The 23,487-nt window shown below is 41.4% G+C and overlaps 1 protein-coding gene across 1 annotated transcript in view; it reads left to right on the plus strand.

Moving 5' to 3' along the window:
- The first annotated feature begins 3,199 nt into the window (after nucleotides 1-3,199).
- Nucleotides 3,200-23,487, plus strand: part of CRLF2 (cytokine receptor like factor 2) — a 41,202-nt gene continuing 20,914 nt past the window's right edge. The window contains exons 1-6 of the mRNA XM_039356814.1: nucleotides 3,200-3,245; nucleotides 5,867-5,950; nucleotides 7,690-7,823; nucleotides 8,662-8,815; nucleotides 15,873-15,990; nucleotides 17,303-17,387. Coding sequence (XP_039212748.1) covers nucleotides 3,200-3,245; nucleotides 5,867-5,950; nucleotides 7,690-7,823; nucleotides 8,662-8,815; nucleotides 15,873-15,990; nucleotides 17,303-17,387 — 621 coding nt within the window. The remainder of the gene's footprint in view (nucleotides 3,246-5,866; nucleotides 5,951-7,689; nucleotides 7,824-8,661; nucleotides 8,816-15,872; nucleotides 15,991-17,302; nucleotides 17,388-23,487) is intronic.

Consider the following 23,487-nt stretch of genomic DNA (forward strand, 5'->3'; position numbering starts at 1 on the left):
TTGAAGGCTGCAAGTCTGTTGTGTGTCTGTGGTCAGGACGCCTTTGAAATTGCGGAAAATTTGGCGGCCCCTGCTCCTCTAGAGTCTGTAACGTACACAGACTTAAAGAAGCTATTGAAAGAACATTTCCAGCCCAAGATGACTGTCATTGCATGGAGACACACATTTGAACAGAGGGACCAGAGGGCAAGTGAAACAGCCAAGGAATTCATTGCAGCCTTGAGAAGAGCAGCCAAACCCTGCAAATTCAAAGATTTGGAAGAAAGGCTGAGAGACTGTTTTGTATGCGGGTTAAGGAACAGAGACTTAAAACAGAGATTCTTTGCAAAAGAAGATATTTCATTCCAAGATGCTTTGAGAGATGTGACGACTGAGGAGGCAGCAGGTGGGGTGGTCAAGAATATGCGGCCCATCAGGAACAACCCAGAAGCAGTCTCTGTGCACCATGAGGGTGTCCAGGAAGGCTCTGAGGAAGATCCTGAAGAAGAGGTGGATCGCCTTTACCAGTCCACGGAAAGGAAAGAGAAGGAAAGCAAAGAAAAAGCTCCAGCTGTGTCCAAATGCTTCGGGTGTGGAGGTCGACATAAGAGGGCCAACTGCAGGTTCCGTTCCACCATCTGCAGAGTGTGTGGCAGGTAAGGCCACATAGCATCCATCTGTCTGGGCCGCCAGAAGGTACAACCTCGAGAAGAATTGCGTCTGAAAGGTACCAGGGTCCCCAGCCAAAACAGGGTGGGTTTCTGCGCGTCGTGCAGAAATATTTGCAGAACAGGCACACACAAACCACTTAAAAAAAGCTGTCACTTAAGGTGAGGTTGCAAGGAGTCCCTTTGGTCATGAAGCTGGACACTGGGTCTGCTCTTTCAATCATTTCCATTCATACATTTAGGAAGATTTGCAACAGCAGTGGGTTCCAGGCCAAACTTAGGCCATCCAACATAATCTTAACAGATTTTCAAAATTCCAAGGTGTGTGTAAAGGGGGAGGCCACCCTTACAGTGCAGCACAAGGATTTTGAAGGTCCATTGGATGTGTTGGTTGTTGGGGATGAACGAACGAGTCTTATAGGACTCGATTAGTTTGAGGCCTTGGGAATCCAGGTTACTGGGCTGCAATATTTGCAAATGTTGGGCCTAGCAGAAGTCTGCGAGAAGTTTGCAGATGTGTTTAGTCCACAGCTTGGGTCCTACAAAGTGCCTCCAGTTTCATTGAGGCTTGACCCTACCATCACACCCATTAGGGTTAAAGCTAGGAGAGTACCTTTTGCACTAAAGGGTAAAATCGATGCTGAGCTGGATAAATTGATCCAGCAAGGCATTTTAGAGCATTTTAGATTCCAGTCCATGGGAAACCCCCATAGTCACGCCTCTCAAGGCTAATGGGGATATACGCATACGTGCAGACTACAAGTGCACACTAAACAAGGCGCTGCAACAGCATGCGTACCCAGTGCCAGTTGTCAGCCACCTTTTGGCCTCCCTCAAGGGGGGGTGAATTTTTGCAAAGCTTGATCTAGCACAGGCATATTAACAGTTACCTGTTGCTGAAGCAGCTGCTGAAGCACAGACCATTGTAATGCATAGGGGTGTATTCAAGGTCAAGAGACTGCAATTTGGGGTAAATGTAGCCCCTGGCATATTCCAAAGTGTCATGGAGAGTACACTTAGGGGTATCCCTGGAGTTTGCCACTATTTTGATGATGTCCTTATTGCTGGAGAATCTACTCAGAATTTAACAGAGAGGTTAAGGGCTGTTTTGCTTCGTTTCCGAAGAGCAGGCCTAAAACTAAAAAAAGACAAGTGTAAGATAGGAGTCACTTCTACTGACTTCTTAGGGTTCAGGATAGATGCTCAAGGTATTCATCCTGCTGAATCTAAATTGAAGGCTATACAGCAGGCTCCTAGCCCCAAGTCTAAAAGTGAGCTGCAAGCTTTTCTGGGTCTTTTGAATTTTTACAATGCATTTCTTCCCCACAAAGCTGCAGTAGCTGAACCTTTACATAGGCTTTTAGACAAGCAGGCATCTTGGCAGTAGACAAAGGTCCACAAAAAGCTTCAATGAGGTCAAGGCTTTGCTCACGTCTAATGCTGTGCTTGCACTTTTCAATAAGCAGTTGCCTGTCTGCATTGCCTGCGATGCATCCCCTTATGGGGTGGGAGCTGTACTCAGCCATTTGAGGGCTGATGGGACCCAGGTTCCTGTAGCATATTACTTCAGGACTCTATCTTCTGCTGAGTGTAATTACGCTCAAATAGACAGGGAAGCATTGGCCATAGTAGCTGGAATTAAGAAATTCCATGATTTTTTATATGGCTGACATTTCACGGTCTACACAGACCATAAGCCTCTGCTAGGGTTGTTTACAACCAACAAACAAACCCCTCATATTATTTCCCCTAGAATGCTGAGGTGGTCTATTTTTTTATCAGCATATGATTATTCATTAATTCACAAACCTGGTAAGGAAATGGGCCACGCTGATGACCTAAGTAGACTACCTCTGAAGCTGGTAGAAGCAGACCCTGCTCCTGCCATCAATATTCTCTCCATTCAGGAGTTGCCTGAATCTCCCCTCAATGCCAGGGATGTGGCTGCAGAAACTGCCACAGATCTCACACTTACATGTGTGCTTTCATGGGTTTTGTCTGGATGGCCTGACAGAAGTCCAGGTACTGAGTTCCAAAGCTTCTGGCTCAAGAAGCATGAGTTATCCACCTTTAAGCATTGCCTGTTGTGGGGCAGCAGGGTAGTTATCCCTGCCTCCTTGAGACCGAGAATCTTGGTCTCTCTACATGAGGGTCATCCTGGCATTGTCAGGATGAAAGCACTTGCATGCAGCCATCTGTGGTGGCCCGGGCTTGACAAGGCTATAGAGGCTCAGGTTCACGGGTGTCACTTGTGCCAGCACTCATGGCCAGAAATGCCTCAGGCCCCTGTGCATAGGTGGGAGGAAACCCAATCACCTTGTTCCAGAGTGCATATAGATTACGCTGGGCCCTTTCAGGGGCAATTGTTCTTGGTCCTTGTTGATAGCCATTCAAAGTGGCTGGAGGTTGTTCCTGTTTCCTCCACTACTACTGCCAGGACAATCCAGGTGTTGAGAGGCATTTTTGCAGCACACGGCCTTCCAGATGTTCTGGTTTCAGATAACGGTCCTCAATTCACTTTTTCTGAGTTCCAGGCTTTTCTTCAAGCCAACATGATCCATCACACGACTTCAGCTCCTTTCTACCCATCCACCAACGGTATGGCTGAGCGTATGGTGCACCAATGATGCCCTCAAGAAACTGACTTACGGTGACTGCCATCACAGGTTAGCAGACTTTCTTCTTGCACACTGCACCACACCTTGTACATCCACTGGAAAGAGCCCAGCTGAACTCCGCTGGGGTCGCATACTAATAACTAAACTTGACAAATTGCACCCTGATCGGGTGGTGCCTTCAGGCTCACAGCCACGGGCACCTAGGTGTTTGCAAGTGGACGCTCCAGTTTGGACCTGGAACTACGGGCCCAGTCATCTTTGGATTCCAGCTGTGGTCTGCAAGGTCTCTGGACCTTTGTCCTATGAGGTGTCTTTAGACGATGGCCACATTCTCCGGCGGCACATAGATCCGCTGCATACACGACTGGACTCTTCCTCTTCTGCTCCTGCTTCTTCTTTGGGTGGGGGGAGGAGGGTTATAATGTGCATGTTGAAGGTTGCTGTCAGCAGTCAAGGGCAGCTGAGGAGGCCGGAGAAGGCCCCTCTCAAGGTTCCGCAAGTGTGCCCAACAGGAATTCATGGGGACAAGGAACAATGCCCACACCATTACTTACTCCAGCCAGGGAGTCACACAAGGGGTACCCACACTATTCACATACACACTACAGCACTCGAGACAGGGAGACTAACCGGGTGTATCCAAACAAATCAAAGACTACAAGAGAACTGGCATCAACCCAAGGAAACTGGCCCAATTTTGCAATTGTTCCCAGAAGAAAGTCACTGGGAAAGGGGGTAGACAGAGAGGCAAATCCTGACTCTGGTACCTCTGGCACAGAATGGGGGACCATAGGGTATTGGGGCACCACAGCTATCCCGGACAACCCTTCTGCTGGGCTTGGGAGTGAGGGACTGTGTTCCCAAGGAAGGTCCACTGTGGACCTGGAGAATACCACAAGTCCATGAAATATGAGTGGGACTCAGAGAGTCCAGCCAGCCTACACTCAGGCAGGTCAACCGGGTACAGGGAGGAGCGAAGTCCTGGTCTGCCAAGCCCGGTGGGCGAGCAAGCAGGCCAGGCAATAGAACCAAGGTCACTGGGACTACCAGGGCAGTAAAGAGGGGGCACCTCAACTCCGGTAATTGAACAGGAAAGCCAAGGGTGTTCCCAAGGTCCGAGGAGGTCGCAATGGGTTAAACACTCCGGTAGTTGCACTTTATGTATTGTTTTTGCACTTAAATTGAAATTCAGTTACCACTGAATTCTTGTCATCTTAGAAAATGGATGAAGTAGCTGTTAATCCCACTGATTTTGCCTTCATGTGTTTATTGTAATACAGATATGTAAACTGCCCTGACAGTTGGAAACACAATATTGGATTTTTTTCTCACTTCCACTCCTCTCTGTAGTATCTTATTCTAAGGACAAATGTTAGGAGTTTGGGTATAAGTATGGTGTGTAGTAAAAGGAATCTGTGGTGATTGCAGTCCTGTGGTTGTGTGGGTTTTTCCCACTACACCGGAGACATTATGCATCATGCAGTATGTGGTTCAAAAGTTACCACATTCAAACTTAACTTCTGAAACATTCTTATATAATGCTGCTGAGCAGTAAAGATCTCATTGGCAGAGAAAACTAATAGTACTAGCTGTAACAACCAGAATATCTGCAAAACACTTTACTATCATTGTGCCTCCCTGGCATTTTATGTTTTGCTGCTATTGCCATTTTTTAAAAGAGAAAACAGATGGAGTCTTTTGTGAATCTAAGAAGTGTCTGTCCATCCTTCTCAAACATTTAAGCCAGTCTGCATTGACTTTTCATATTGTAGAAAGACTGACATTAGCACTAGGAGTTGGGTTTATTTTTCCCCTGTCTTTTCTTTTCTTTTTTTCAAGTTAACATTGTTGAATCTATATTATTTCATTGTAGAAACTGATTTTTTGTTGATTAAATTGCTGATTTTTATGTTTTGAACATACCAAACTGAACGAAGATTTTAATATTAGTTCCTTTAAGTAGAAGGAGTAAATATGCAACACCTTCTACACACACACACAAACACATACACACACACACACAAAACACACACACACAGAGAGAGAGAGAGAGAGAGAGAGAGAGAGAGAGAGAGAGACAGAGACAGAGAGAAACAGAGATATAGATATAGATATAGACACAAACACACAAACAAATTCCCAATGAATTGCTTAGTATTCACTTGGCCTACAAAACTTACAAAGCCTTTTTGGCCTACAAAAACAGAGAACTTTTATTAGAAAGTCATAATTTTTCAGGGTGGGAGACAGCTAATTCTTTCAGATAGCATGGAATTTCTTATGTGTATTCCTAGGACAGTAAAGTAATCCATTTTCTGCAAAATAGTAGGAATATTTTGTAGGATAGGAAACAGGGTATTTTCAAAATAGGAATATTCTAAAAATATTCATTTTTATGATTCTCAAAAGATAATTTTGTATGATACCAGAGGACAACCATGATCAGAATCCCCTCTTTCTTGTGGTCACACATAAACTGCAATCATATCACTATTTAATATTGCTGTTTCAATTTTAGATTTGAGGAACAGAATTGGAAGCAGTGTGTCCAGTATGTTCATGATCATGGATACATAATTGGTTGTGTTTTTAAAATTGAAGGACGTGAATTTGATATTTCAATCAGAGATGCAAATGGGACACAAGAACTTTACCAGGATTTTAAACTAGAAAGCATAAAATTCTGTAAGTCTATATTTTTATATATTAGGAATCTATTCAACTGACAAATATAATTATGGGGTACTTGGTATTTAATATAATTGTAATTGCATTTGTGATTTGATATCATATTTCATAGCAAAAACATGGTAAGCAGTCATAAGAATGTGACTTAATTGCTGGATTAATTCTAGACTTCTTGTCTTAAAATTTTCTCAGCTCTTCACTGAGTTGAACATTTCAGTTGATTGAGATTTTAATGAGTCTTTGTTACTCAACAGGAAATGTGAGAAAATTTATTAAAATCACTTTTATTCTCTATAACACGGTGGTCCTCAATCTTTCTGGCTCTGTGGACGAGCAGGGGCAGTGGTGAGCAGCGATGGCAATAGGGGGGAGAGGGATTGGTTTTGTGTGTGCAACCTAATCCCATGCATACACAAATAGAGCTCTGTGTGCTCATCCACCACTTGTGTGGTCCAGTTCCCAATGGGCTGTGGACCAGTAGGGATTGGAGGTTGGAAGACCCCTGCTCTAAAGAATTAAGTATTTAATATACAAAGGTTATTTTTAACAATCTTTGCCATAAACATGCTGATTTGGCAATTTTGTTAAGACAATATCTCCCTATTTTAAATTGGAGCCATAGGAAACTGTCTTATTCCAAGTTAGACATTGTTCCATCTCACTATTAGCAGCTTTGTAGAGTTTCAGCTGGATTTTCTCTCAACTTAACTTGGGATAAGTCTAGAATAGTTTGCTTTCTGACTACAGAAAGATTAGAGACTCTAACACTAGTGTCATTTTAGTTCTTTCCTTTATCTTGAAAAGAGTGCTGAATTTTCTACTGCAAATTGCAGATTACATATTTAATATAGAGAAATCTATTCTCGTGACTGAGCTACCTTGCAAAAGGACTGTCAAAAATGATAAATCTTGGCCTGAGAAATTGCTAGATCTATTCTTTCACAATAAGTAAACTGAAATCTGGATAATATCTTTTCCCAGTAGCTAAAATTTTCAAGGGCTGTAAGCCAAAGAAGCAGCTCAAGTTCCTAGTAATGTAGAGCTCTTGAGTTATGAACTAGAAGAAAATTTAAGTTTAATTCTTGACTGCAGAAAGATATTCCTAAGTGAGACAAAATAGGAAGAAAGGATTACCAGCCACCTGAAATACAATTTTGAAGGAAAAAATGGGAGAGAAATCTAATAATGAATCTTTTCCCTGATTCCCTTTAGACTCCAGGCAGTTTAACCTGCTGCCTATCCATACCCTACAGAGAAGAAAATTTGGTTTCTTCATTATATATTTCCTTACAATACCTGAGAAAATGCTAATTTCTCAGCAGTTGCATAACATCCTGCTTCAGCATCAGGGCTTCCTAAAAAAAGTAATTTTAAATATAACCAAGAGCATGCAAACACATAGAAGCCATCAATTTAAAAAAGTTAATGAGCTACAAATATTACTAACCTAGTTTTGCTCCTACCCTTTATTCCCAGTAGACGTAGTACTGCCCTATCAGATCACCTGCAACATTCTGGATTTTAAAATTTTATAGTAAAACCTGGCGCCTTACATATTTAAAAGATCATTATAATTCCTGTACATAAAAATGTTAATGCATAATCAAAAAGGACTTTTACAAACATTATTAAACATTTGGATTCTTGCAATGTAATAAGTATTAAAAAATGAAAAGCATATTTGTGGGCATCTAGAAAAGTTTCAATCTGTACTGATTTATTTCCATTTTTCCCAGTGAAGCCCAAATCTCCTCAAAATTTAACCTTCCTCTGGGAACACGACAAAGTGATCATAGAATATAAGCCACCTTTCTCTCTACATTGTTTTATATTGGAATATCAGTACAAAAGTGACTTTGCTGAAGATTGGGTATGTGTCCGATGGATTTTTTTGTTACATGATTCAAAAGTAAAGGGGATGGAAATGTTGAAAAGACAGTTAACTATATTTAAAAGTCTGTCATATACAACAGATATAGAACTGTTCTCTGTTAAAATAGAGTGGGATGTGGAACAACAGATTGAAATAAAATGCAAAGATGCATTAAGGATGAACATTAGAAGGAATTTCATGATGGTAAATTTTATGTATTGGGGTTCGCGGCATTGAAGTGACACACAATACAGTAAAGGACACAACAGTAAAGTTTCTGTACAAGCAGAATAGTTTGCCTAGGATACTGGTGGACACCCGCTTTCTGAAGAATTTCAAATAGATTGGAATTCAAATGGCTGAATGAGTGTGTGACTAGAAGATTACATGGTTCCTTCCAGCTTATATGTTCCAAGATTCTATGAGGTTTCACACTAATGTGATGAATCTCATAATGATTATTTTCCTGGTGATTACAGTAATCACAAAAAACATAGGCTTGCAAACACTCAGATATTTCTTCTTAATTGCCAATGTAAAAATAGAAAGATGGGAACTTTAAAAAAAATGATTTGTGCTTAATTGCTTTATGGTCCATGGTTCTCATTATGTTCTGAATTGTGGTGCAGGTGATTGGATTATAAATGAGACTGATGAATTTAACATTTTACATTATTGGTATCTGACAGAAAGAGTTGATCTTTCTAATAGATTTGTGTATTTCAAAAACCTTTGCTATCTAATCTTGGTTTTCCTTATATCTACTAGGATATACTGGAAGAGGAAATGCTCATAGTGATCAAAATTAATAATGACTGCCACTCTTGCCGTTCAGTTTAGGAAAAATGAAAGCTGCAAGTTTGAAATACAAAGTTTGGATCCAGCGAAGTGCTATTCCTTCCAGTTTAGAGCGAGATTCAGATGCAGTAGTTCTTCTTATCCGAGTGAATGGGGACCAAAAATACATTGGAAAAATGGCAGCTCTATAGGTAAAAACTGCTAAATGTTATTTCCCTATCATCATCATCATCATTACCATCATCATCACCACCACCATCATCATCATTGATTCTCTGATGTTTAATATTTATTCATGTATACATATGTATAATTACCAGGGTCATAGTCTCAGCCTTGTGAGGTACTCTGGACAACAAGCACACACAGAAGTACTACTCTCAACATTATTGTAAGGCATGGGTGTCAAATTTGCCACGTGACGTGTTGCGATGTATCACGACTTTTTGCATTGGGTGCGGCTTCAGTATAATGAAACTGGCCCATGGGTGGCAGTTTGACGCACCTGTATGTAAGGTTACATTAACAAAATCATGTTCCTTGTGTTGGCTCAGTCTGACCCTTTTCTTGTCTGCAGGAATTATACATGTATCTGAAAGTCATTCCCACTTATCATTCCATTTAGATCAGTGGTTCTCAACCTGTGGGTCAGGACCCCATTTGGGGTCGAACGACCATTTCACGGGGGTCGCCAAACAATGCAGTCCACCATTTTTTCCCCCTTTTCCTTAGCTGTGCTACTCCCTTTTATTCTATTGGCTTTTGAAAGCCAATAGAATAGACTCTCTTGAATAGAATCTAATTCTATTGGCTTTCAAAAGCCAATAGGAATTGTCCAGGCTGTCTCTGCCCTGCTGAGCCCACCAAAAGTCCCATTCTGCAAACGGTGCTGCACCAGTTGAGTAGTCTTCGACTTATGACCGGTTGAATAGTCCTCAGCTTACAACTGGTTGGGGGTCATGGCATTAAAAAGGTTGAGAACCACTGATTTAGATCATCTCCCCCTGATGCAGCCTTTAGAGCAGCAGTAATAGCACTAAATCTGGGTTTGGCAGGTTATATTATTATTGTCAGAATCCAATCATATTTCATCTTTAATTATCAAATATAGAAACTCCCAATTCTGCCTTCTTTGGATTCTGCCATAAGAGGGAGAGAAGGGGGAGAACAAAGGGGCTTTATGGCCCTCACTTCCTTCAGTACACTTCAAAGAGCTGAATGCTGAATGTGTGTTTATTGTAACATCAAAGCATTAGCACTAGAGAACCTTATCATAACAAAGCAGGGTACTTGCCTTTCATGTAGTTACCTGAAGTCTCCATTCAGACGGAAGAAAGAAGAAAGGGGGTGGAATTGTGATACTTGAAACTATCACTGGAAGGGGGGTTGATTGGGTGGGACTACTGGGGAACCCCTTAAAACCTTGAATGGGAAGAGCTTGAACCCCAAGTCCTGTCTAGCATGCCTGCAACCATTTTCTCTTAATAAAGGATTCCTGTTGGAAGAATTATTCCAAGAGTTCTGTCTTCTTAAGATGCAAAGTGGGGTGGGTCCTTACATTAGACAGGACTTGCAAAATTAATCCACCTGGAAGGAAGACCCTTGCCGGGGGATTTTGCAAAAATTTACCATGTCAGACAATGGAGCAAGAGAGGGGGAAAACTCCCTGGAAAGAGAGCCGCTGACCCAGTTGGAACCTTGCCAGATGTTGGGATCCGAGAGGCCAGATTCCTCAGGAGAAGAAGTGGTGGAGACACAGGACCACAAGCCTCGCTGGTCGATGGGCGTTGGAAAGAAAAGTGAGTGGGGAAAGGAATCAAGAAAGGTGACCCTGAGACGGGGGACCAAGCAACCAGAATGGAAGCAGGAGATGGAGAAATCCCTGCACGCAAGTGAAGAGGGAGGAAGCTGGGCACCGTACTCAGACTGGATCCTAGAGAAAGCTATTGACCTGATGAAGAGAACTCTCAGCTCCCTAGGAGAGGAGAATACTGAACCCTACGGCCGCCCCAGTTCCTGGAGCCGCAAAGGGAGAGACACCGAGGGGGACATGGAACCTGCAACCCCAGGGACATCTACTGATCCAGGAGCTCCCACCCCCTACCGGACCACAGATGGCAATCTGGACGGAAGGCACTACCACCCACAACAGAGGCACCGATCCATTCCAAGACGTCCACCGTTGGAAGTGAAATTCAAAGGGGAGCCAACACGCTTGGGGTTTTTCCTAACCCAAGTCCTCAGCTACATGGAGGAATATGGGCAGGATATTCCCAGCGACAAAGCCCGCATCCGGATCGTGCAATCTGCCCTGGATGGACCAGCTGCGGATTGGGTAGTGAACTTGCATGACTCCAATGCCCCAGAACTCAGTAACTTCAACCGTTTCATGTCCTCTTTGAGAAGACGATTTGAAGACCCCCTGGCTGATCGCAAAGCCCGTGAAAGAATAACAACGATGAGGCAGGGCAAACGCCCAGTGGCTGAGTATACACAAGAATTCCGGGCCATTGCAGCAAACTGAATTGGCCAGAAGACATCCTCCTGGCCATTTCAAAGACGGACTAAACTATGATCTATATGATGCTTGCCTGCCCCGAGGGGACCCACATCGACTGAGGAATGGTACGTCTTGGCAGAGGAAGCAGAGATCGACATATTGAAGAGGCACCGCCGAGGAAAACAATGGAGCCGCCCCCCGCCTGAGCTGACACACCAACCGGTGAAATCATCGGATACAGCCAAGAAGCAAATGGGGTGTTTCAAGTGCGGAAGAGAAGGGCATCGAGCTGTAGAATGCCGCTCAAAGGCCCCCCAGCACAACCCAGACAGATCCCCAATCAACAAACCCGGAAAGTATTCAGCTAAGCCAAAAGAAACGGCCATGAGAATGATGGAAATTGCAGAAACCCCCACCTCTGCTCACCAAGGGGAAAGGACTCCAGCCTACACCACAGGGCCGGTGGATGCCTCAGATGACAGCTCGGAGGGCGAACCCCTGGTAAGTGGATGCATCACACCCATCTTCAAAACAGTGACTATATTAATCCCCCCCATGCCCGAAGCTGTGAAGGTGAAAGCCTTAATAGACTCTGGCTGTACCCGCTGCCTCATTAGCCCAACACTAGTGGGGAATCTGGGCATCCCATCCAGGAGACTGGAACAACCAATCTCATTTGGCCAGCTAGATGGATCCATAGCAGGGGGGGTGCCAGCTACCCTAGCCACCCTGGGCAACCATGAAGAGGACTTAACGTTTGTGGTGACCCAGGTATGGAATGCCCAATGATTCTAGGGATGGAATGGTTGAAAAAATGGAACCCCTGGGTAAATTGGAGGACGACAGAAATCAAATTCCCGAAGGGGGACCCTATGGACTTAAAACCCCAAGGGAGGCTACCAGAATCAAGAATAGAAAAAGCATCCATAGGAGAGGAAAAAAGATTAACAGAAATACCAGAGGAATATAGGGACCTTGCTGAAGTCTTCAGTGAGGAGAGGGCGAATGAGCTTCCCCCCCACCGACCCACAGACTGTACCATTGAATTCAAGCCTGGGGCAAAACTCCCGAAGCCCAGATTATACTCCATGAGCCCAAAGGAGAAGGAGGAAATGGAAAGATTTATAAAAAAAAACCTGGAGAGAGGTTTCATTGAGCCAGCCAAGCCTAAAGTGGCTGCCCCGGTCCTTTTTAGAGAGAAGAAGGATGGCTCTTTACGTTTATGCGTGGATTATAGGGCCCTGAATACAATCAGTGAAAGCAACCTATACCCGCTGCCCCTCATGAAAGACATGCTGTCACACCTATCGAAAGGGAAAATTTTTTCTAAACTAGACTTAAGGGAAGCTTACTATCGAGTGAGAATCAAGGAAGGGGACGAATGGAAGACTGCATTTAACTGCCCCATGGGGTGCTATCAATTCAAAGTCTTGCCATTTGGATTACAAGGGGGCCCTGCAGTCTTTATGCAATTAATCAATGACGTTCTAAGGGAGCACCTGTTTAAGGGGGTCCTTGTTTACTTGGACGACATTCTTATCTTTACTGAAACAAAAGAAGAACACGTCAAACTTGTCAGAGCGGTTTTAAAGAAGCTGCGAGCCGCTCACCTATATGCCAAACTCTCAAAATGCGAATTCCACCAGGAAAGGATAGACTACCTAGGTTATTACATATCCCTCCAGGGCATTGAAATGGACCCAGAGAAGGTCAGAGCAGTATTAGATTGGGCACCACCCTGCACAAGAAAGCAACTACAAAGTTTCCTGGGCTTTGCAAACTTTTACCGCCAATTCATCCCCTCATTTGCCCAGATAGCCTTGCCCCTCACTAACTTACTAAAAACGAAGGGAGCATCCTCAGTAAAACCTAGCCAGCCACTAACATGGACAATGGAGTGCCAAGCAGTTTGAGAGACTAAAGAGACTTTTTTCTGCCGAACCAATACTAAGGCACCCAGAATGGACAAGCCCTTCGTAATACAGGCAGATGCAAGTGATGTGGCAGTGGGGGCTGTGCTATTACAAGAAAATGATGATGCAGTATTGCAACCCTGTGCATATACATCCAAGACACTCACGGAAACAGAACAGCGCTGGCCCGTATGGGAGAAGGAGGCTTATGGGATGCGTTGGGCATTACTCACGTGGCGACAGTTCCTGGAAGGCAACAAAATCCCCTTCCAGGTATGGACTGATCACAAAAATTTAGAAGCCCTGAAAACTTCCAGGAAACTCAATCCCAAACAAGCCCGCTGGTCCCAGCATTTTCACCAATTCCAATTTAAGCTCAAACATTTACCAGGAAGAAAGAACTTCCTGGCAGATGCACTATCTCGCATGCCCCAATATAACAGCACACGAACCACAGACTCTAGACCAATAATGGCAGAGTCACAACTGGCAGCGCCAGTAACCACAAGAACCCAAGCCAAAATAAAACCACAACTGGACAGCCAAACTGGGATTGAATTCAGAAAAAGTTTGGAAACAGATGAATGGTTCCAGAAAAACAAAAATGTGTGCACAATGAGAGACGGGTTGCCTTGGGTAGGGGAAAAGTTATATATACCAACAACTCAAAGAGTAACTTTCATGCACCTTTGCCATGACACAAAATCAGCAGGGCATTTTGGATTTGTAAAAACTTTACATTTAATTAAACGGCAATTTTGGTGGCCATCCATGAAAAAGGACATTGAAAGTTATATAGCCAGTTGTCCAAAATGTGCCACGGCAAAGAGGTTGCAAGGGAAAGTGCCAGGACTATTGCAAACAGTGGCAAGTCCCTCAGCCCCCTGGAGAGAAATAGCCATGGATTTTATAGTGGAATTGCCAGAAAGCAATGGGAATACTGTGGTCTGGACGGTCACGGACTTGTTTTCCAAACAGGTGCACTTTATCCCTTGCCAAAAGATTCCCACTGCAAAAGCCTTAGCAAAACTTTTCATCCAACACATTTACAGATTGCATGGGGCACCCCAACGCATCATCTCTGACAGGGGGGTGCAATTTACGTCTGCATTTTGGAAGGAATTTTTATCCCTCTTAGGAACCACTCAGGGACTGACATCTAGCCACCACCCTCAAGGAAATGGGGGGGCTGAAAAAATGAACTCCGTACTTAAGCAATATTTAAGATGTTTTCTTAGTTTCCAGCAGACCGAGTGGGCGGACTTACTCCCTTTTGCAGAAGTTGCCTACAATAATGCAGTCCACTCCAGCACAGGTTACACTCCTTTTCAAATAGCCACCGGTCAAAGTTTCAACCCCATGCCAGAATTAACCCCAAACGAACCAACGATCCCCTCGCTGAAAGAATGGATGGAGAAATTACAAAACACCTGGCCAATAGTCAGAAAAGCACTAGATGAAGCTAGGCAGGCATATAAAACACAAGCCGATAAAAAAAGGGTTGAGCCTACACCATTCATTATAGGAGAAATGGTGTACTTATCTACAAAATACCTAAAGTCCCTACAGCCCTGTAAAAAACTTGGACCAAAATATATAGGACCTTTTCCAATTAAAAGAATCATAAATCCAGTAACAGTAGAATTAGAATTACCCAAAAATCTCATTATATGCCTCACTAGTTAACCCAGTAGAGAATCAGGATGTCCCAGATGGTTTGATCTTAGATAGAAGAATAATGCTCTTTTGCCTCTTTCCCAGTCTGTTCATGCTGATATTGAATGTGAGGACAATCCAGAATAAAACCTGATTTTCTAATTTAACTATGGATTAGAGCAGGACTTTCCAAATTTGGCAACTTGTAGACTTATTCCCATGACTAGCTGGAGAATTCTGAGAGTTGAAGTCCACACGTCTTAAAATGGTCAAGTTTGGAGACCTCTGGATTAAAGGCTGAGCTAGTACTGTATATAAGAGCCAGATGGAGAAAAGGGAGAAGCTAGTCTTTTCCAATTTAATCCCTTTGTAGTACTAAAATAGACTTAAGGTTAGGGAGGGTTAGGGAGAGGATGTTGCTGTAGCCTTTTAGAGTGTCCATTGCTTTCTTCAAGCTTTCAATTCATGTAAATACCAATCTGGACTGCTGGACAATTGAGATGTATTACAAATTTTGAGGATAGACTGTGTATCTGCTGCTTCTTAGTCTTCTTACTTGTTCTATCTTAATTGGCTTTTCTGTGTGGCAGAGGGCCTTACTCCAGAGAGAAAGAGGATGGATCTCTCTCTCTCTCTTTTAAACAAAATTAATTGTTGAAACACATGTAAGATTTACTCTGAACCATATTCTATAAAGAATGAGTTGCCTCCTGTTCTCAGTTTGGAAAATCACTTTGCAAGTCTCAGTACCCAACTACAAACTGCAAACTAGTAATAAAATGGGGTTGAATATATACTTGTGTTATTTGGAGAAAAAACAATTCAAATATTAAGTAAGATCAAATGCTTTCAGGTTGAGACCTTGCTAAATGTAGTAACAGCTGTGATGAGGTATCATTACAGTCACCTCAGGTGGCTTTTCTATCAGGTATTTTTATCAGAATATTTCTAGTGAAATACAAAATATATTACCATGAAACTTTAACATAGCAATATTAAGACTGGTGTATATTGAAGATCCTCCATAGAGCCTTTTCAGACTTTATTCCTTTTTAGAAGACAATATTTACAAAAAATATACCTAATCAGAACTGATGTTTCTTTTGTTAACCCCTTAAAGAATACTTCCAACTTTTTGTCTCTGTGTGCCTGTCTCTGCATCTGTTTGTGATCTTTAAGATTCCTGTGAAACTGATGAGTTCAATCCAGATTTAAATATTATTCTCCAATCAAGCTTGGTGATGGCTGGCCTCCTAATCATGACAGCCCTTCTGCTTTATATCTGCAGGCTGAAGAAGTATGTGATGCTTATTTTTATAACTCTTTGTCAACTCTTTGCAACAGTGCCCTTTATTATGATTATAAAACCTAAGCAATTATTGAGATCAATTGGGAGCAAAGTTTTTTATGATTATGGTATGTTGCACCACCTTGATTCTTCCTTTTGTATTAAATGTCACTTTTAAACTGAATGCATTATTCCACTAAGATACCCATTGTTGTATGCATATTTTGGGTTGAGAAACGTTTGAAGGATAAACATGTCCCAAGATCCATATTAGGCTAGGAACCAGTAATTAGGCCAGTTTGCTTAAAAACATTGATGAAATAAAGTGATTATTGAAAGAGGAATTATTTTCAACATAGTGCAAAAAGAGGAAGTTGGCTGGAAAAGTGCCAGCAGCAAGAAATTGGGGGGGGGGGGGGAGAGGAGACTTCTAAAGAAAGTTCAAAGAAGGTCCTACAATATTTGCAAATCAAGCATAGACAGATTTGTTCACAATTTATGTACTGACAAAAGCAGGGAATTTATATAAATCCTTGTAGCTAATTAATACCTGCTGTGATTTTCATTCATTCTTACTGGATAAAATTAAAATACTGTATTTTCTTTCATTATAAACCCCCATTGGCTCACCTCCAGTGATAGATACTTAAAGTTTCCAAAGAACTAAAACAGAAGTGAAAGAGAAGTTTATTTTAAACAAGAATAACATATAGAGAAGTTTTACTGTTATACTTTAAACTCAGATTAAACTTTTTTCTTGAAGCTAAACTGAAGAATTGAAAATAATCTTTGTTTAGATTATCAGTGGGATACTGTCTCTTTTATTGGTAATACAGTACTTTATCATGGTAAACATGTTGCAATCTTCTACAATAGCATGCTTACTATGATTAAGTATCTCTAAAGAGATTCATTCATTTATAGAAATTCATTTATGTCCTGTTCAGTTTCAAATATGATTGCCACAGCTATGCTAACAACATCAGTTCTGAATTTATCAACCAACTCTGCCCCAGACCTTTAAATTATTCAGTGAATGGCTAGATATTCTAAATCTTATTAAAAATACTAGCTTTAGACTTTGAATCTTCACTTTTTTATGTTTTCACTTTTTCATCTGAAAGTTGTACTTCCTTTTCTTCTTACTGTAAAACTGTAGAAATATGTGTGGAGGTTTTTTAATTAAAAATAATTTCTGCAGGAAATTAACATAAATATTAATGGTTGTAAATTAATCACAAGAAGTCTATTTTTGGAATGTATTATTTACATTTTCTCTAATCAGTTTTCTTAATCAAGCTTTATCCTTAAATGGTTACAGAATTAGAAAAACACTGATGCCAGCCATACCAGACCCTAAAAATATATATTCTGATTTGTTCAGGGATCATAATGGAAACTTCCAGGTGAGTTATCATAGAATATTGAAGTCCTCTTCCTAATTTTTGATTGCCCTGACAACCAACTTTTTATAAGTCTATTTAAACTTGTTGATTCATTAGGTATCTCCAAGCTATTTTGCACATATCTTGCAATGGCCAGAGATTATTTATTTTTACAACTATTTATTGATTGTTCCTTTCTTGAAGCATTCTAGGTAGTTCATAATATCAAACAAAGCAATTAAATCATGACCTAATCAAAACAAATATCACCAATTTATGACAAGTAGAATTAAAATATGTAAAATAGATAAAAGTAAATTGATTATGCGCCACCATTGTTTTCTAGCCCTGGTGACCTCATACCAAAAATATTTATTAAACTATATCATATTCTTAATAATATGCACCATTTACTGGGCCAAATGATATATCTCAATAGATAAAAAATAGAGGGTGTGCATCAGAATGGTCTCAGAGATCATATGGTAAAGCAAGTTAATTCAGAACAGACTTTTGTTTATTTTGGTTGGATGGCTTGATCTGAATTTATTCCACTTCAGCTACTAGATTGCATGCAGTTGTTGTTCCAAACTGTTTCATAACAGTTGCACCAACAAAGAGAGGATGAAGGGGAAAATTTTCATAATTTTTAAGAGAAAGTAGAAATACACAGAATAACAATTTCAGTGACAAGATATCAAAATGTCCCTTAAAAACTTGAGAGTGGGGAAAAGGTTCACGGTTAAAGGAGATTCTTAAATTTATTATTAATTTTACTTAAAGATAATCCAACTTCTCATCCTAAAAACTGCTGGCAGTATTAGCAAGCTGTTGTGGACAAGAAATTAACTCTTTTTATTTTGATTTAACATTTATTAATTAGATTTATATGGCTATCCAGCTCACCTAAGGTAACTCTGGGTAGCATATGATAATCCAATAAAACAATGCATATAAATATATATTAAAAATTAAATATACCATGTATTTTATGGTAGTGAATTAATTCATTACTTTTCCTATTCAATCACTGACAGCCAGAATCACTATGTTCAGGAAAGGACATTATCAATATGAAATAACGCTCCATCCCTTTGAATAAACCGATGAATTCATGCATTAAGAATTGGTGTCGATGTTGCCCATCATAGGCTTAACTACCATTGTTACATAAAATGTGTAAAAATATCTGGAACCAAAAGCATGGAAAAGTCAGGGAAATTTGGTATATTTCTTCTCATAAATTTCTTAATCTGATAAAAGAAATTTATAGGCACCTATGTTTGGTCATATTCACAAAAATGAGAATTTGAAAGAAGCCAAAATTTACCCATCCCTGATCTGTATATGTGTTTCAGTGTTATCAGTCAGAATAAATGTCTGTATTTTCTGAAAGTTTATTTCTAACAGTGATAAACGTTTTTCTTTTTGTTACACTTTTAATTGTACCATAAATGCAAGTTATTTTTATTTAATATAATTATATATAATATTAATATTTTGTTTAATATAAGTATGATGTATTTAATATGTCGCTTTCCAATCTGTTGCTATTTCCTCTGACCAAGGAGATCTCATTACCTTTACCATAGCTAGCAGACTGTGATTATTCAAACATTTTAGACTACAATTCCCATAATCTGCCTTAGGTCCAATGATCACAATTGTTAAGAATTGTAGTCAAATGCTAAAGCCAACTGGTGGTTTTGGGCAAGTCACTGTCTCTCAGCCCAACCCACCTCACAGGGTTATTGTTGTGGGGAAAATAGGAGGAGGAAGGAGTATGTTAGGTTATTTATAAAAACAATGAAGGCAGGATAAAAATACATACATACAAAAATAATCAAAGATTAGGGAATGCTATGCTACCTGAATATTCCATGTAGTAGCAGCACCTTATAGATTTGACTGGTCTAAAAAAAATAAGCTGAATCAGATCTGGTTAGACCTTGAGTGATAGACTGATAGACTGGGCATACAAAGGATGTAAGTTCAATCAAGAAGTCAAAAATACATCTTGGAAGAAGACAAAGAAAGACAAATCACTTCCATCTACATAGACATTGGCATGGCATCTGTAAGGACCCACCTCACTTTATATCTTAAGAATACAGAACTCTTGGAATATCTTTTCCAACAGACATGTTGGATAAGATAAAATGATTGTAGGTGTGCTAGACAGGATCTGAGGAATTCTCTCCCTCCCTTCAATGTTTTAAGTGTTTTCAAACAGCCCCCCCCACTCCACAGTTCTTCCGGGCAACGATCCTCCTCCTCTCTTTTCCCAGACTCCAGGTGCTGCATTGTTCCCCCCCCCCTTTTCCCTTACTGCCACCAAAGGGAGACTTCAGAGAGTAGTAGTTGAAAGGTTATGGCCATATTGTCATGGTCAGTCCTCTTGGTGAGAATCCACATTCAGTCCCTTTGAAGTTTTAATGAAGGAAGTGAGAGCCATAAAATCCCTTTGCTCATTCCCCTTTCCCTTCATAGTATAACAGAATCCATAAAGGGCAGAAATGGGGTTTTCCATAGTCGATAACTAGAAATGAAATATAATTGGATTCTGACATCCTGCCCCCTTAAAAATAAGAGAGATCAACCTGAAAAGAAAACAAAACAGGTATAAAAGTTAGTCTGGCTTGTTAGGATACTCTATATAAAACTTCTTTAATAGCTTTGGGGCTCTGACATGACATTTATGGACTCACTTGTTTTGTGAGGCAGGGAGGTGTTCCCATGCTACTAGGTATTGAGTTGCTCCATGATATCTCCTAGAATCTAGGATTTCCTTTATCTTAAAGTGTTGTTCGCCTTCCACCCTGACTGGAGGTGGGGGGGGGATTTTTGGCCGTAAAGGTGACTGATGCTCTCTTTTCAGCAAGCTGCAATGAAAAATTGGGTGTATTTGCCTGAGATTTTTGGGTAATTCTAATTCTACTGTTACTGGGTTTATGATTCTTTTAATTGGAAAAGGCCCTATATATTTTGGTCCAACTTTTTTACAGGATTGTAGGCATTTTAGGTATTTTGTAGATAAGTACACCATTTCTCCTATAATGAACGGTGTAGGCTCAACCCTTTTTTATCAGCTTGTGCTTTGTATGCCTGCCTAGCTTCATCTAGTGCTTTTCTAACTATTGGCCAGGTGTTTTGTAATTGTTCCATCCATCTTTCAGTGATGGGATCACCGGTTTGTTTGCGGTTAGTTCTGGCATGGGGTTGAAACTTTGACCGGTAGCTATTTGAAAAGGAGTATAACCTGTGCTGGAGTGGACTGCATTATTGTAGGCCACCTCTGCGAAAGGGAGTAGGTCCGTCCAATCAGACTGTTGAAAATTAATAAAGCATCTTAAATATTGCTCAAGTACTGAGTTAGAATGTTCTGCTTGTCCATTTCCCTGTGGATGATGGCTAGATGTCAGTCTCTGAGTGGTCCCTAAGAGGGATAAAAATTCCTTCGAAAATGCAGATGTAAATTGCACTTTCCTATCAGATATGATGTGTTAGGATACCCCATGCAATCTGTAAATATGGTGGACGAAAAGTTTTGCTAAGGCTTTTGCGGTGGGAATCTTTTGGCAAGGGATAAAGTGCACCTGTTTGGAAAACAAGTCTGTGACCGTCCAGACAACAGTATTCCCATTGCTTTCTGGTAATTCCACTATAAAATCCATTGCTATTTCCCTCCAGGGGGCTGAGGGATTTACCACTGTTTGTAACAGTCTGGGCGATTTCCCTTGCAACCTCTTTGCAGTTGCACACTTTCTATGTCCTTTTTCATGTATGGCCACCAAAATTGCTGTTTAATTAAGTGTAATGTTTATACAAATCCAAAATGCCCTGCTGATTTTGTGTCGTGGCAAAGCTGCATGAATGTGACTCTTTGGGTTGTTGGTATATATAACTTTTCCCCCATCCAAGGAAGTCCATCTTTCATTGTGCACACATGTTTATTTTTCTGGAACCATTCATCTGCATCCAAACTTTTCCGGAATTCAATTCCGGGTTGGCTGCCCAGCTGTGGTTTTAATTTAGTTTAGGCTCTGGTGGTTACTGGCGCTGCCAAATGTGATTCTACCATCATTGGTTTAGAGTCAGTAGCTTGCGTGCTATTATATTGGGGCATGAGAGATCTTTCCCCCCGGCAAATGCTTGAGCGTAAAGTGGAATTGATGAAAATGCTGGGACCAGAGAGCTTGCTTGGGGTTGAGCTTCCTGGGTGTTTTCAAGGCTTCCAAATTTGTGTGGTCTGCCCAAACCTGGAAAGGGATTTTGTTGCCTTCAAGGAACTGGAGCCACATGAGTAATGACCAATGTATCCCGTATGCCTCTTTCTCCCACCCGGGCCAGCGCTGTTCTGTTTCGATGAGTTTCTTGGATGTATATGCATAGGTTGCAATACCCCTTCATCGTTTTCTTGTAATAGTACAGCCCCCACTGCCACATCACTTGCATCCACCTGTATTACGAAGGGCTTGTCCATGTCTGGGTGCCTCATTACTGGTTCGGCAGAAAAGAGTCTCTTCAATCTCTCAAACACCGCTTGACATTCCATTTTCCATTTTAGTGGCTGACTAGGTTTTACTGAGGATGCTCCCTTCATTTTTAGTAAGTTAGTGAGGGGCAGGGCTATCTGGGCAAATGAAGGGATGAATTGGTGGTAAAAGTTTGTGAAGCTCAGGAAACTTTATAGTTGCTTTCTTGTGTGAGATGGTGCCCATTCTAATACTGCTCTGACCTTTTCTGGGTCCATTTCAATGCCCTGTGGGGATATGTGATAACCTAGATAGTCTATCCTTTCCTGGTGGAATTTGCATTTTGATAATTTGGCATATAGGTGGGTGGCTCGCAGTTTCTTTAAAACCACTCTTACCAGGTTGACATGTTCCTCTTTTGATTGGTGAAGATAAGAATGTCGTCTAAGTAAACCAGGACCCCCTTATATAGGTGCTCCCTTAGTACGTCATTGATTAATTGCATAAATACTCTGGGCCCTCCTTGTAATCCAAATGGCAAGACTTTGAATTGATAGCACCCCACTGGACAGTTAAATGCGGTCTTCCATTCATCCCCTTCCTTAATTCTCACGCGATAGTATGCTTCCCTTCAATCTAGTTTAGTAAAAAAATTTCCTTTCGAGAAGTGTGATAACATGTCTTTCATGAGGGGTAGTGGGTATACGTTGCTTTCACTGATTGTATTCAGGAGCCTATAATCCACGCATAAGTGTAAAGAGCAGTCCTTCTTCTCTCTAAAGAGGACCGGAACAGCCACTTTTGGCTTGGCAGTTTTGATGAACCCCCTTTCTCGGTTTTTCTTTATGAATCGTTCCATTTCCTCCTTTTCCTTTGGGCTCATGGAGTATAATCTGGGCTTTGGGAGTTTTGCTCTGGGCTTGAATTCTATGGCACAGTCCATGGGTTGGTGGGGGGGGGAAGCTTATCTGCCCTCTCCTCGCTGAAAACTTCAGCAAAATCTCTGTATTCCTCTGGTATTTCTGGTAGCCCCTTTTCTTCTCCCATGGATGCTGTTTCCATTCTTAATTTTGGTGGATACCCTTGGGGTTTTAAGTCCATAGGATCCCCTTTCGGGAAATTGATTTCTGCCATCCTTCAATTCACTCAGGGTTTCCATTTCTTTAACCATTCCATCCCTAGGATCATCGGGCATTCCATGCCTGGGATCACTACAAATGTTATGTCTTCCTCATATTTGCCCAGGGAGAGGTGGATTGGTAAAGTGGCTAGGGTAGCTGGCACCCCCCCCCCCCGGCTATGGACCCATCTAACTGGCCAAATGAAATTGGTTGTTCCAGTCTTCTCGACAGAATGCCCAGGTTTCCCACTAGTGTCGAGCTAATGAGGGAGCGGGTGCAGCCAGAGTCTATTAAGGCTTTCATCTTGACAGCTTCGGGCATGGGGGGAATTAATATAGTTACTGTCTTGAGGAAGGGTGCAATTGGTCCACTTACCAGGGGTTTGCCCTCTGAGCTGTCGGCTGAGGTGTCCACCGGCCCTGCGGTGTAGGCGGGAGTTCTTTCCCCCTGATGAGCAGAGGTGGGGGATTCCACAGCCTCCATCATTCTCATAGCAAGTTCTTTTGGCTTAACTGGAGTCTTCCC

This window comes from Crotalus tigris, unplaced genomic scaffold (genome assembly GCF_016545835.1).
Source record: "Crotalus tigris isolate CLP2741 ecotype Arizona unplaced genomic scaffold, ASM1654583v1 scf7180000018830.229766, whole genome shotgun sequence".
Taxonomy (NCBI): Eukaryota; Metazoa; Chordata; class Lepidosauria; order Squamata; family Viperidae; genus Crotalus; species Crotalus tigris.